This window comes from Etheostoma cragini, chromosome 10 (genome assembly GCF_013103735.1).
Source record: "Etheostoma cragini isolate CJK2018 chromosome 10, CSU_Ecrag_1.0, whole genome shotgun sequence".
NCBI classification, from domain to species: domain Eukaryota; kingdom Metazoa; phylum Chordata; class Actinopteri; order Perciformes; family Percidae; genus Etheostoma; species Etheostoma cragini.
The window spans coordinates 14,869,491-14,883,918 of NC_048416.1; the positions used below are offsets into that span (position 1 = coordinate 14,869,491).

The window sequence follows — 14,428 nt, forward strand, 5'->3', positions numbered from 1 at the left end:
AGACAACACAGCCCTCAGGTTCATAGGGACACACAAACCTCTCCACCACGATAAGGTGATGGTTCCCCGGAGAGGCCTACAGCTGACATGATTAAATCCAGAACTGCTTAGATCGTTTCCAGTTTCTAAAATGTGAAGAGTTTTCCTACGTTCACTTTGAATACTCTAAATAGCCTACATTTCCTCACGATACTTACATAGGCCTACATTTACTTCATAACATTTTAATTGCGAACTTTTACTTGTAATAGAGTTCTGTTTACAGTGCGGTATATATTCAGTAAAGTATCTGAATCCTTCTTCCACCTCTGGATATGTGGAAGACTTCTAGGCTATTTTCCAACGGCACTGGGGCTCCTTGCAGTGCTTAGCGCTGCCCAGGACGATTATCATTGGTTTAAAGAAATGCCAATAAACCAGAGCACATTCTTCTCCCATTACGTCCTGGGATGCTGTGTGGTCTAGCCAGACCCTCCTCCGCTGAGATGAGGAGTAAGGTCTGGCAAAGCGAGATGACTTTGCTGTTGAAAAAACTGAACCTGTAGCATTCCTTCTGCGAGGCTGTATGATTTATACTCACCACCAAACAAGACGCACCAAACAGTAGTAACGTACAATAGCAACATGTCCTGCAGAGAGAGAGAGAGAGAGAGAGAGAGAGAGAGAGAGAGAGAGAGAGTGTGTGTGTGTGTGTGTTAGCTTGTACGTAACATTTCTCTGAACCTAGAGAGCACAAAACTGAACATCGAGCACATTTTGCAAAAAAAGCATGCAAAAAAGGTTGTCTACTCACTTCAAAGTAATTTCCTTCTTTATTACAGTCGAGTTTGTGTGTTGGAGTTAACGTCTTTACTGTGAACACCAAACAAAAAAGGCGAGGCTTTCCCACTCTGTCATCTTCATAACTGCGCAAAATCTGCGCATATTGCGCATATGGGTCTAACGTCCATCGGGTAGTGGTTTCCAGCAGAGTGCGTGGTTTCCACTTTTCTGTCCCCTTTTATTGTGAAATCTGATTTTGTTCCACCGCTTTATTTCAAATTAAACCATTTATAAATGAAAATCACTATTTGGTTCAACTGCTCTCTCCGGGATACTGTTGATTTCGTGTAGCATATTGACTTTCTTGAGAGATTAAACAACTAAAATTGAAAATGAATAGAATATGCAACAGAGATAATGTATTATGATATCTGCTGGAAGCTTTACTTTAAAGAGAAAATCCATACAGGATAAAATAAAAATCATTTTCATAAGCAGGCTCAACTTTCCTTGTTTGATGTTGTTATTTATATTCTATGATGTTGTGTAGGCATACTATTCTGAAAGGTGCAGGGAGTACTTTTGACACGTTCAGTAGCTTATTTTCGATGCATATGCTTATGTGCTTTTACATAAGTAAGATTTTGAATGATTCTGATTTTTCTTCACACACATATTATGTACTATCAGCACAATGTAGGACTGAGTATTAGTAATACATTGCCGGAGAGTGTTGTATTATATTATTTGATTATATTACTGATGCTCTAGTATGTATGTTGTAGTTGGTTGAGAAGGAGGTAATTGTGTTTTGGTAGAAACATCAAATCATATTTAATAAGAAAATCATATTTTTTAATGCAAATTTTTATTTTGGATATGTTGAATAAATATAGGCTAGTAGAGTAAAGCGCAATCTACAATGCTTCCATCTAAATTGAGTAGTAGGCAGCATTAAGTGGCATTGAATGAAAATGGCCTACTCAAGTAATTAGCCTATTTGTAGGATACAGTGCATTTCTCTGTGGAGAAAATATTTTCACAAGTGGGCACCTATCCCATTTTTGTAAATACCAGAGAACATTTTAGGTTTAATCTTGACACAGCCTGTCTGGCGGATCCTACTTTGTAACCATGAAATCGCTTGCGTTAATAGCGTATTTTTACAGAGGAACTGGCAAAAAAACGCAAATATGTGACGCACCTTGCGTAGGAGATGCTGAGAATAAAGCCTACCATCGCCATAAATAAAAGAAGGGAGCCAATGCGCATGCGCGCTCTGCAGAGGACATCGTTATCCTCTTGCCCCCGTTCAAATAAACCTCACAAATATTCAACGGTGGATTTATTCTTCACACAGCATGCAGGTGAGTTCAAACTAAAGTCGCCACATGTGATCGTCTGTGCATTATGTGCAGTAATTGGTGGCGTATGGTCCTCGGTTGCTGTATATTGCGTTCATCGGCTGGGAAACATGTTGGACACCTGACTGGACATGACTTCAGACAGGGCGTCATGGATCACTACATTAAATGACAATATTGATGTTTTTATTAATGTACGTAGTATGAATCGCTGTGCACAAATATCCCAACAACTGTCTTTGAGCTCCCCCCTGTGTGGCGTGAATGTTGACGCATGTCCCCCGGGTTGTCTTCAGAGGAGGGATAAATGACTGTCTCTGTGATTGTGGATGAAACAATCTGTTCTGTCTTCATAGGTGAAGATGTCCTTCCGTGTCCTGCTCACTGCCCTTTGTGCATTTCCTCTTGCTATGGGTAAGTTCTTGAACAGAATTTTGCTACCACGTTAAATAGGCCTACCGTTGTAATCTACGCTGTAGCTTGATAATTTACTATTTAATTATATATCAGTTATGCAACACCTCTAAGAAGTAATCATTTGGGATGCCAGGTTGTAAAAATCCCTTACTGCATTGGGTTCTCTATTTTTATTATAAGAAGTTCAGTTACATATGTTAATAAAGTAATTCATAAACACTCACAGATTTGCAATTATACAAGTCGTCAATAAAGGGTTTTTAACACAATCTGCCAAATCCACACATGTAAATGTTAACGAGTTGTTAATAAACGGATTATGATCCAGATAATATGCAGTTATTTGCACTGAGGTTGAACATTTGAGGATCACATTTCCAATAAACATAAAAGTGGCACTCTAGATTTGCCACCCTAATAATTGTTAATAAAAATCCACTCAAATGACACATGAGCAGATACTTTTGCTTTACATTGCTGTTTTTAGGCAGTTGTTCAGTGCATAATTGCTCTGACTTAAAGAGCTAAAAAGGCAATTCAATTCAGTCATTCTGGAGGAGGATACATTTCACAACTTGGAAAAGTTGTTCATATTGTTGACTTCAAATTGATCTGTAAGGCATTAGTAAAAATAATAATAGTAATAATAATAATAATAATACCTTATTTGTACAGCACTTTATTCACAGTTATTAAATGTGTTATAAGTGAAAGGGCACATAATAAAAATAGGCATACAGATACTATCAAACAGATTGAAAAGTTTAAACCGGATAATGGCATGGAAAACTACAAGAAACATTATTATTAGTATAATTTTTATTTTGTTTATTTTTTTCAGAAAAGCAATTTCTTGTGTTTTACCATGTAGCTTGGTTTATCCTTGTTGTTTTTAAAACATTTTGGGACATCCTGCATTCTATATCAATGAGGCAGGCAAGTAAATTAGCTGCTATTGTTGCTATTAGATTTCATCTGCGGAACAGTAATGGAGAACATCCTTTTTTTAATTTTTTTTAATAAAAGTGGTCTCAGAATGGACCCTTGGGGAACACCACACTTGAACTGAAAAACAAAAACAAACCTTTAAATCTAATATAATGTAAATCTAAGCTCTAATCGAAAGCGATATACTACAATTTCCTCAGTGACATGTAGTGTATCCTAGGTCTTAGCATTAGACAAAATTATTAATAATTAGATTAATTATGCTCTCCCTACAGGTTGGGTTGTACTGGGTGAGTCAAATGCATCACATATCCTTCAACTACAGAACATATTCTCTGAAGATGATGCTGACTTTCTTTTCTGCTTTTAAAGGTGAAAGAGAAGAAGCCCAGATGGTGTGTGCCGGGAGAGAATTTCGTCTGCCGGTGTACTCAACATCCAGAACAGTGACTTTTACACCAAACCTTGAGGGGCAGAGGCGGGTCCTGCTGGACAAAACCATTGTGAGTGGAAATGTGACTGTGCTTGGGTTTTTGTTTGTTTGATTTTTATGTACAGCTTTTTAAAACCTCTTTAATGTGCAACTGCAGGTAAAGGACCCGCGTTTTGAGTGGACTAGAGATAAAATGCTGGTCCTTAAAGAAGTCACTCATGGTGATCAGGGACTTTATGCCATTAAACTGTTCTCTGGATTCACCTACGAGACTGTTCGTCTGACTGTTTCAGGTACAATAGTTTCCTCTTATTCTGAAATCCATCCCCTGTATTGTTCACATCGTATCAGCTGCTTCTTTGACTGGCTTGAAATTGATGTAAAATTACATTATAAGTAAAATCTAAATTATTTTCAGCAAAATGTACTTAAAAGAGAATTCCGGTTGATGCTTCGTTGTTTGTACATTTGGAGTGCTGTCAGTAGAAAGAAAAACGAAAACAATCAGTGCTGCTTACACAGTGTTATCCTCTTGCTAGAGTTAGCACCCGACAGGCTCAAACAGGGCAGGTTTTAAACGTGCTTTTAGCCTCTAAACATGTTCAAAATGTCATAACAAATGCCTAAGTAAGTAAAGTTAAAAATGTTGGGAACCTCTGCTTTATTCTTTAAAAAATGCGTTCTGTATTATTTAAGTGTAATGTAGTGAATTAAAAACAACAATATTCCTTTTGAAAAGTATAAAGTTGCATATAATTGTACTTAAGAACAGTACTTGAGTAAATGTACATATTTACTCATGGCTCACTCCTTTGTCCTGCTTCAGAGTGCATAAAGTCCCACCACAGAAACTATGGGGATAAATTTGAGCACATCATCCCTGAAAATGGCTCTCTGCTGGAGTTTTCTCCTCGGGGTGCTCCACCTGAGGCAATGCCAGTTGTGCTGTGGAACCGGACGGACCCTGAGACCAGCGATGTGGGCCGGGGGCGGCTGCGGGGTGGGAAGGTCTGGGTGGCCGAAAGAGTGACGCAAGCGGACCAAGGCAACTACACTGTGAGAGACTGCAACGGGACGATCCTGTCCCGCAGCACACTCACTGTCCACGGTGAGCAGAGAAAAGACAAGAGGTTAAGTTTTAGGAAGCTGACTGATGAACTTATCTAACTTTAGGACCCTGTAATCTACAGTATAACATTTATATGTTGTCTTTTTCTCTCCTCCCGACCCCCTTTCGTACCATTGCATTTCTTTCCTTCGGTGCAGGGCACTCCTTCAATGTCACCCGCTTCACAAGGGAGTCTCTTAACCTGCCCCTGTTTCTTCCTGTCCCACATGCCCACCTCATTTTTACTCCCACACGCTACAATGACAAATCCCACTTCGGGCCTTTTGACCCCAAGCCCCCCCGTGGCCCTGTGCAGCTGATCCGCGAGGGCCACATAACGGACCACGACATGCGCTACAGGGGCCTCATCTCTCTGGGCAGGAACGGCACCATTAATGAGATTGTTATTGGGAGGTTGTCCTCAAGGCATGATGGGATGTACGAAATCAGAGATGGGAATGGCAACCTGGTATCCTCCACCTGGTTGCAAGTGATCGGTGAGTGACAGCGTTGAAATGTTTTTTTTGCACGTGAATTCGTTGCTTTCTCGCATTCATTCTGACATCCGTCCCGTCTCTGTGTCTTTTCTCTCTGCAGAAAAGGGAGGCAGATGGCGAGCACTTCTCAAGACCATTACGGTTCCTTCTGGCATGTTTGTGTCATTGGCTGGTTTCATCCTGTTCATGAGGCGATACCCAAACTGCAGCCTGTCACACATCATCTCTGGCCTCAGAGCAAACCGCCCTCCACCAGCCAACCCTCCGAGGATCAACATCCAGGTGAGGAAATCAGGAGAACCTGGTTAGTGGCCCTGCTGGCCGAGTATGCCGTGCGGGTCGGATAATTAATATGTGAGGTACTTCTAGCTTTGTCTCGTGTTCTAAAAATAATTATGGTCCTGGGTAATTTCAGTACATAAAAGCTTGTCATCTTATACTTAAATTAATGTTGTCTCAGCATCTTACACAGTGCAGTATTAATTTAATATATTTTCGCTTTTTATTATGTCAGGTTGCCTTTATTTGGTTTTCAGTTGTTCCATTAAATACATTTATTTATATATATATTAATTATTATACATATACATATATGTATATATATGTGTACATATATATATGTATGTACTGTATATGTATACACATATACAGTATACAATATAGCCCCCTCACTCTGACATCTCTCCATTGTTGCATGTATAAACTATCACAATAATTATTATTATTATTGTTATCATTATTATTTAATAAGCAGTTTTACGTGAAAACATTTTCACAGATCAGAGCACATAAACAATAAATAAATAAATAAAGTATGTTAATAAAGCATGTATGCAGGCGGGTGGGGGGAGAAGTGTTGGTTAGATTAGTACGCCATGTGGGTGGAGCAGATTAAATAACCATATGGCATTAACAGGGCCATTAGAGGACATTACTGATTTATAAATGTAGGCTTTTGGAGCTTAACCACATGTATGATTTAATCCATCTCTTAAATCTTACATACTTTTTGACTCCTTATGTTGTATGAGAGAGGCTTAAATGCTTCTAAATATGGATTAAGCCTTGTGAGGCCTTGGTTTTGCAAAAATGCTGAGGTTATTTGAGACATGGAAGAGACATACAACTAACACATAAAGGCAGGTGACTAATTAAATGGAAAAAATGAACCTGAATAAATAATTGGAGCTACATAGCAAATAATGATGCCTCCATACTGTGAGGGGACGCTTAATAATTTGGACTTTGTTTGTCCAGTGGAGATCCACATACTTCAACAATCTATGACGAGGAGCATTAAGCGGTTCTTGTGGCTTATGATGGCCAATCTCCTTAGTTTTTCACCCACCTGGAGGTAAAAGGTGGTGATAGGTTTGCAAAGTTTAGCTTTCCCCCCCAAAAAAACCCTTACAAACAAAGTATGTGAGGTCCACTAATGTATGGGTGCGCTGACTTTAATGTGTTTATGTGTGCTTATCTGTGCAGGACTACAGCCACCCCAGCACACCGCCCTCAGGCTGCTACAGTCCCTCTCAGCAGCCTGAAACACCAAGAAAATTGACCCCTAGAGCCAGTCCTACTCATACTGTAAGGTTGATTACCTGAATTAAATGAGTTAGCAGGTTCGGTGTCTTTGCTTGGATTTGTTAATAAGTATTATGTCTGTGTGCATTTCCAGGGTTACAGTCCCGTTATAGGAGCTGAGAACCAGGAAGCACACAGATTGGCAGCTAGGAGCTCCCCTTGTCATAATTCAACTACTGAGGTAATACTACACTCCAGCAGGGAATATGTTGATGTCACACAGACTGAAGTGTTTTTTTAAACCTATTTTTCATCCCTTCAAAGCAGAACATAGCTCACAACAATGGGGAGGAGAGAAGGATTTCCTTTTCAGTTCCCGGGTCTTCAGACTGCCTCCACTCCTCTGAAGACTGTGTTCAATTCCAGATCAAGAAAGATGAAGATAAAGAAAGGTGGAGCAAATCACAAAGATACTTTTCCACGCTGCCGCTAGACACGGACACCTCTGAATCCTGCAGCGTGTACACGTCGGAGAAATTGAACTTCTTATAAAACGGAGAATTGGAGCTGAAGGAAGAAGAGGAAACGTAAGGCATGTAGACACTACAGTAATGGATTCTCGAGTGGAGGAAGCTGTTTTGGACAAGAAAGCCCTTACCTGTGCCTTTTTGCATCTTTGCCTAGTTTTAACGGTTTGGTATCATGTTGCATGTCATTTTTTCGTGTAATTTTCTGAAGCATGAGTTGTATAAGGCAAGGCAAGGAAAGTTTATGTATTTAAGCACATTTTCACAACAAGGCAATCCAAAGTGCGTTACATAAAACATTAAAAGGACATTTAAAAGGACATTTAAAAAAACAACTAAAACAGTTAGTAATCATTCCTGTCTCAAATGACATATTGTTGACACTGTTGATGTTGCTCCTGAAATCTCCTGCTGTTACCTACCTCCAGACCCTCAGGACCAATATGATCTGCACTGAATTTGCTGAATGTTGGTATGAGTATGTTTGTGAAATGATCGCTAGGGCTACATAGAAATGAGAGGTGTGATACAAAGGTTTGCAAATGGGAGTTATTAAGTACTGTACAGTAATAGAGAGTTAGTCGTTTTTTTCCATCCATCATGTTAACCATTCCTAACTGCAACAATTAATTCTCATGTTAAATGTCTGCTCTGCAGTTCAGTGATTTTTTGCAATGATATAGTGTATTTACTATTGAGATTATTGTAGTAATAGCATTGTGAACATGTTCCACCAAATATTGCAATAGCATATGAATCTGGGACTTTTCTGTACAGGACAATATAATAACACCATACACCCTAATAACCCTTGTGGTATTTTTAGACTATCAAAATGTCATCTCCTAAACAATGAAATATACCTTCAACATGCACTTTTTAAATGACTTTACTGTATGTTTGGTTGTAACTAATTTTATTTTCATTATTGATCAATATGGATCGTTTTGTGTTTAATTATGAGCTATCAAATGTTGGAAAGTGGCAAATGGCCAACAGTTCCCTTAAAATGCTAAACCCCATCGATATTTAACTTATTCGATCACAATTTAGAAGCTGTAAACATAGAATACTTTGGGTTATTACTTGATAAATGTATTTAACGATTAACCGACTCTCGAAATGGTTGTCAATCAATTATCTGTGTACCTATCCCATGTGGACAGTATGGTTCACTCATCATTTCAGTACCGTTTTTTTCTGGCAGTAGAGGGCAGTGGAGCACGTGTGAGTCTTTGGCGCTCAGAGAGCCTAGAATAAAGCGTAGAAGAAGAAGGAGACCCGTTTGTAGCGGCAATGAAAGGACAGCGTGCTACTTTAAATTTGAGCAAAACATAAGTTAAGTGTACATAAGCGATTATAACTACCGAACTACAGGACAAGCATCATTTCAATTTCAGAAGAGACTATAAGGACTTCGTCGGGAAGATGTCTTTGGTTTGTGCAAGTAAGTGAAGTTGAATTGATATGACGGAGGTAGTGGATGTTAGCTAGACACCGCGCTAATGCTACTAGCTAATTTAGCTAACGCTAGCGGCCATGCAGAGCCGCCTTCTACCCAAGGTTCGTCGGTCCTGTTTGTGGTTATCTCATTGTTGGTATTATGTGGTCTTTAAACTGTAACTGCATTGTGTCTAGTTTCCAACGAGGTACCGGAGCACCCGTGCGTCTCCCCGGTATCCAGCCAGGTGTTTGAGCGCAGGCTGATCGAGAAGTACATCGCAGAGAATGGGACCGACCCGATGAACGGACAACCCCTGTCTGAGGAGCAGCTCGTAGATATCAAAGGTAAAGCTACTGGGAGCGGCTGCAGATCTACACCTTGTTGCCATTTTATTAGATAATGTTACACCTAACTTAAACTAATGCTCGGTATAACAAAGTGCTAGCTATTTAAATGGAACACAAACTACCAGCCCCAAAACGAACGAACGAACGAACGAATGAATGAATGAACGTTTCCGTGAAGCAGTTTCACCAGTTGCAGGGTTGTTGTATGTAACAGCGTTAGCTACAGCGAGGTGTAGCGTTACCGGATGAAAGCGTGGCAAAACGGAGAGAAGGCTTTAAACAAATATATCGGTGTTAATCTCGTATTATGTGTAACCTTACCAGTCAACATTGGGATAGCGACGATTATTTTAATTTTTGATTGCTCTTCAATCCCCAACGTTTATAAAATGTCATATAAAAATATATGAAATATTTGACATTTTGCTATTTTTTTTAATGGATTATCAACATAGTTAAGTCATCTATCAATTGATCTATTGCTTAATTTACCAATTGTTTTAGCTGTTGTGATGTTTAAATGTATGTGTATGTTTGGGCAAATGTCTGATGTTGTACTCTCTTTAAGATGAATAAATAATCCCTAATAGTGGAGTATTGTATGACTCCTACCCTACCTATCCGGCAGCATTGTTAATAAAGCCTCAACAAATTATAATTAATAAACAAGAATTTCTTAATTTTTGAAATAAGATGACCTTTTCTCTTTTTCAGTGTCCCATCCTATTAGACCAAAGGCTCCATCAGCAACAAGTATTCCTGCTATTCTCAAGTCCCTTCAGGATGAGTGGGTAAGTATTGTTATAGTAGCTGGCAAAATGTGAATTTCTTTTGCGAATTTCAGGTCACTTACAATTAACCGTAGTAAACCTTAGGATTGTTTAAAAATGATGAGACAAGTTGATAATTGCACAAAAGCTTAAAAAACAACAAAATATAACCGTAGCTTAGGGCCGCTTTTTCCTCCTTTCTTTTTAAAATATTGAGTGTTAGAACATGAGAAGAGTTCCTTCTGTTTTCTCTTTTAGGATGCTGTAATGCTTCACAGCTTCACCCTGCGGCAACAGCTACAGACTACTCGCCAAGAACTGTCCCATGCTCTCTACCAACATGATGCTGCCTGCAGAGTCATCGCTCGACTCACCAAAGAGGTCACTGCTGCGAGAGAAGGTGGGTTGAGAGCAGTTTGCGTGTCCTCTATCGAAGGACATACTTCCACTCGTAAAGAACGTAGGATGGCTCTTATAGGGTCGTTAAGTCTGTCCAGAATCTAGCCCGCACCAACATCAAAGATAATAATGTGGGAGTGATATTTTCTGACTGGGTTTATTTTCTTTTTTACAGCTCTTGCCACACTCAAACCCCAGGCTGGATTGATTGCCCCTCAGGCAGTCCCCGCCTCTCAGCCAGCCGCAGCAGTGAGTGATTGACTTTTAATTCCAGTCCATAAGTAACAGAAATTCTCATCATGATCCTTTTTGTACGTCTTCCAACAATCTGTGTTTCTGCCTTCTGTATCTAAGGGTGCTGGTGGAGAGCCCATGGAGATTAGTGAACAGGTGGGAATGACCCCAGAGATCATCCAGAAGGTAAAAAGGTTTTCTTTTATCTACATAAATTATTTGTTACATTTTTTGTAGACCTTGTGTTACAAGGTCTAATATGTGTTTCAATATGCCTTTTTCTGTTTGCAGCTCCAAGACAAAGCTACTATCCTCACTACAGAAAGAAAGAAGGTATTTCTCTTTTATTTAGCTACTTAATGCCCACTGCTGTTGTAATGTCACTGTTGTGTTTTACACTCGCACTCCTTTAACTGCTTTACTCTGTTTCCAGAGAGGAAAAACTGTCCCAGAGGAGCTCGTTAGATCTGAGGATCTCAGCAAATACCGCCAAGTGGCCACGCATGCTGTAAGCATAGATTTCTGAGTATAAATTACATTTTTTTTCCATTAAATCAGAGAGCTGAAACAGTGATTATTGAGATGATGTACAAAGTGTCAACATCCTATCTCTGTGATGTCTTCAGGGTCTTCATAGTGCCAGCGTCCCTGGTATTCTGGCTCTGGATCTGTGTCCCTCAGACACCAACAAAGTTCTCACCGGTACATTGATTTCATCCAATGCTCAGCTGCATCTTTCAATTTTAAACATTTTAGTTATTTGTTTACACACTACAAGTTGAAGACTTATATTTGAAATTGCCCGTCTGTTCTTCAGGTGGCGCTGATAAGAACGTGGTGGTGTTTGACAAGAGCGAGGAACAGATTGTTGCAACACTTAAGGGTCACACCAAGAAGGTCACCTCTGTCATTTACCATCCATCCCAGGTAACCGATTCTTCGTTTCAGACATCAACCTGTCCAATCTTACTCCAACAAACATCCTGTGACTGCACTCCTCACAAAAGTGAAGAAACTGTTTGAATTATTAAAACTCAGGATAAATATGAACTATTATACTTACTCGTTTGCTCTTTGTTCCCTCCCTCACACCCTTCCTGTCTCTCCCCCTCTAGTCTGTGGTCTTTTCTGCATCTCCAGACAACACCATCCGTGTGTGGTCTGTTGCCGGGGGTAACTGTGTCCAGGTTGTGCGTGCCCACGAGGGAGGTGTCACTGGACTCTCTCTACACGCTACTGGGGACTACCTGCTCAGCTCCTCTGAGGATCAGGTGTGTGTGTGTGTGTGTGTGTGCTGACAGACCTTAAGCTATATTTAACACTGACGTAAAAGTGATCTCTTCACTGGTTAACCACGCTGACTTTTCTCTTTGCTGTTCTGCAGTACTGGGCCTTTTCTGATATCCAGACTGGGCGAGTCCTCACCAAAGTTACTGATGAAAGTGCTGGCTGTGGTAGGTGCCTCTATGTAAACCGATTTTGGTAATACCAGTCTTCCTTTTCCAGGTGGTAATGTTTCTGTCTGCCCTCTACAGCTCTAACTTGTGCTCAGTTCCACCCTGATGGTCTTATTTTTGGCACTGGGACGGCTGATTCCCAAATCAAGATCTGGGATCTGAAGGAGCGCACCAACGTGGCCAACTTCCCAGGCCACTCTGGCCCCGTCACCTCCATTGCTTTCTCTGAGAACGGATACTATCTGGCCACAGGTTAGAACTACAAACTACTATTATTTGTTATCAAAAAAATTGCACACCTGTCACATTAACTTGTACACTGGCCTACAATATCTTAAAAATCCTACTAGCATCTTCAGCCCTTAGGGATCAGGGATCTTAGCCTCTTCAGTACGAAAGGGATCTGGAACTGTATATTTAGTTGTTTTGAATACCTTAACATCCATGTCTGGTGCTGTGCTCCAGGTGCCCAGGATAGCTCTCTGAAACTGTGGGATTTGAGGAAACTGAAGAACTTCAAGACCATCACTCTGGACAACAACTATGAGGTAAGAAATTGCAGGTACTTCTCCTATGAAAATGCTCATGTCTGTGAACTAAATATGAAGCTAAAATTAGCTTAGCATAAAGACTGGAAACCATATATTGGCCTGGCACAGTGACATGCAGGAATCTTGTGCCGACTCCAGGAAGTCACTGTGGCTAAAGAGAAAGGAATACAGCATGTAACCTGTGAAATCTCAACTTGTTGCCTTTCCATTTCTGCTTGTGTGTGGGTTAAACAAACGAGATGTGTTGATTAGTCAAATATAAATATTTACCCCATGTGGTATTGATCCTCTCATCTAATTCTACACAAATAAAAAACTTAAAACACATCTCATGTGTTCATAAAACTACGATGACTTAAAGGAGTGCTACAAACAGATCATTTATTAGAAGAATGAGCTTAACAAGCATTAAGTTGATTTGCAGACACTTGTATGTGGATTTCACTGCAACACTGAGCATGTAAGAAAGAATCATGGATTTTTTTTTTTAACAGTGCCATTCCTCTGTTATCCAGTCTCTTATCACTCTGTGCTTCCCTATCTCATTTCTGTTTTTTTTTCTCTCTCTCTCAGGTGAAGTCCCTTGTGTTTGACCAGAGTGGAACCTACCTGGCTGTTGGAGGGTCGGACATTCGTGTGTACATCTGCAAACAGTGGTCTGAGGTCCTCAACTTCACAGGTGAGGGGGGGTGCGCGCAAAGGGTGTGTGTGGGTCGGTCTGTGGGGCAGATTTCTGACCTTGCTTTTGCCTTTCTTGTTATAGACCATACAGGATTGGTGACCGGAGTGGCCTTTGGAGAGAACGCTCAGTTCCTCACCTCTGCAGGAATGGACAGAAGTCTCAAATTTTACAGTTTGTAGAGAAGGATACATTTTTGATTTAAGGGAGGACAATTTAGAGGAGGATAAACTGGTCTCTGTCTGAGCAGTCAGTATCGTGGACACAGACCTGTAATTCTTAAAAGGATGAGAGAAAAAAATCACTGCTAACTTTGCTTTATTAGTTTTAGTTCTCCTTGCCCAGGAATGAGACCCTAAACATTGTCTGCTATATGAAACTACAGCAACATGGTTAGGATAACATGTTTATTGGCATTGTAAGTCTAAAATGTAAACGATGTGAACTGAGATGCAGAAGCCAGTGAAATATTCCTGTCTGATTTTTCTAGCAATTATGATTTTACTGTAGTATTCTTCTTTTTTTTTTTTTTTTTTTGTGCGTGTGGGTCTAAAGTTGCTTGGAATACAACTCCAAAGTGTTGTAGTACACTGAGGACTAAAATTGTTGGGACAACAATCTGCTTTGCTTCTTAATGTAGACCTTCTTCATTACAGTCTATTTAGGGTAAGATGAAAACACATCTGTAGTGAGGTACAGTACAGCTAAGTGAAAAATAAACAGGTGTATAAGATTAATGCTCCTCTGGAAAAAAATAATCTTGTTTAACCTCCCTTCAATTTAATTTCCTCTTTCATTTGTTGCATTTAAACTTTTGTCTTTTCCCCAATTGTATATTTCTCATTACTTGCTATTTTACCTGTTGCAACTCTGACCTTTTTACAATAAAATGAAATATCTTTTCTATTGCCATTCACTGGTTTGTCAGATCCAGAACACTTATGGATCGTCTGCGGTAATTTAAAGG

General features: G+C 39.9%; 3 protein-coding genes across 7 annotated transcripts in view; 2 read left to right on the plus strand and 1 right to left on the minus strand.

Annotated features, from left to right (window-relative positions):
• LOC117951812 overlaps positions 1-904 on the minus strand; it is a 6,820-nt gene extending 5,916 nt beyond the window's left edge. The window contains exons 1-3 of one of the 3 annotated variants that reach the window (XM_034883743.1): positions 794-880; positions 581-629; positions 307-499 (exon numbers count right to left, since the gene is read on the minus strand). Coding sequence is in view for 1 of the 3 variants with exons in the window: in XM_034883741.1 (XP_034739632.1) it covers positions 581-626 (46 nt within the window). In the remaining 2 variants the exon portion in view is untranslated. Of the gene's footprint in view, positions 1-306; positions 630-793 lie in introns of all 3 variants that reach the window. The other 2 variants (XM_034883741.1, XM_034883742.1) reach the window with 2 other exon arrangements.
• A 1,089-nt stretch (positions 905-1,993) lies between these two features.
• LOC117951853 lies at positions 1,994-8,455 on the plus strand. 3 transcript variants are annotated; one of them, XM_034883809.1, is made up of 11 exons: positions 1,994-2,129; positions 2,483-2,540; positions 3,767-3,781; positions 3,864-3,994; positions 4,082-4,217; positions 4,751-5,032; positions 5,191-5,529; positions 5,630-5,811; positions 7,015-7,116; positions 7,208-7,294; positions 7,378-8,455. In XM_034883809.1, the coding sequence occupies exons 1-11, from the start codon at positions 2,124-2,126 to the stop codon at positions 7,603-7,605; spliced, it is 1,566 nt and encodes a 521-aa protein (XP_034739700.1). In that variant the 5' UTR covers positions 1,994-2,123; the 3' UTR covers positions 7,606-8,455. The 3 variants fall into 3 exon arrangements, with proteins under 3 accessions (XP_034739700.1, XP_034739701.1, XP_034739702.1); XM_034883810.1 differs by having other exon boundaries at positions 7,381-8,455; XM_034883811.1 differs by lacking the exon at positions 3,767-3,781.
• Positions 8,456-8,796: 341 nt separating this feature from the next.
• prpf19 (pre-mRNA processing factor 19) lies at positions 8,797-14,365 on the plus strand. The gene is made up of 16 exons (XM_034883812.1): positions 8,797-9,027; positions 9,219-9,368; positions 10,086-10,162; positions 10,400-10,541; positions 10,716-10,789; positions 10,895-10,960; positions 11,066-11,107; positions 11,208-11,282; positions 11,401-11,476; positions 11,592-11,701; positions 11,890-12,045; positions 12,159-12,228; positions 12,310-12,483; positions 12,697-12,779; positions 13,356-13,461; positions 13,546-14,365. Exons 1-16 carry the CDS (start codon positions 9,009-9,011, stop codon positions 13,641-13,643), a joined length of 1,518 nt encoding a protein of 505 aa, XP_034739703.1. The 5' UTR covers positions 8,797-9,008; the 3' UTR covers positions 13,644-14,365.
• The last annotated feature ends 63 nt before the right edge of the window (positions 14,366-14,428 follow it).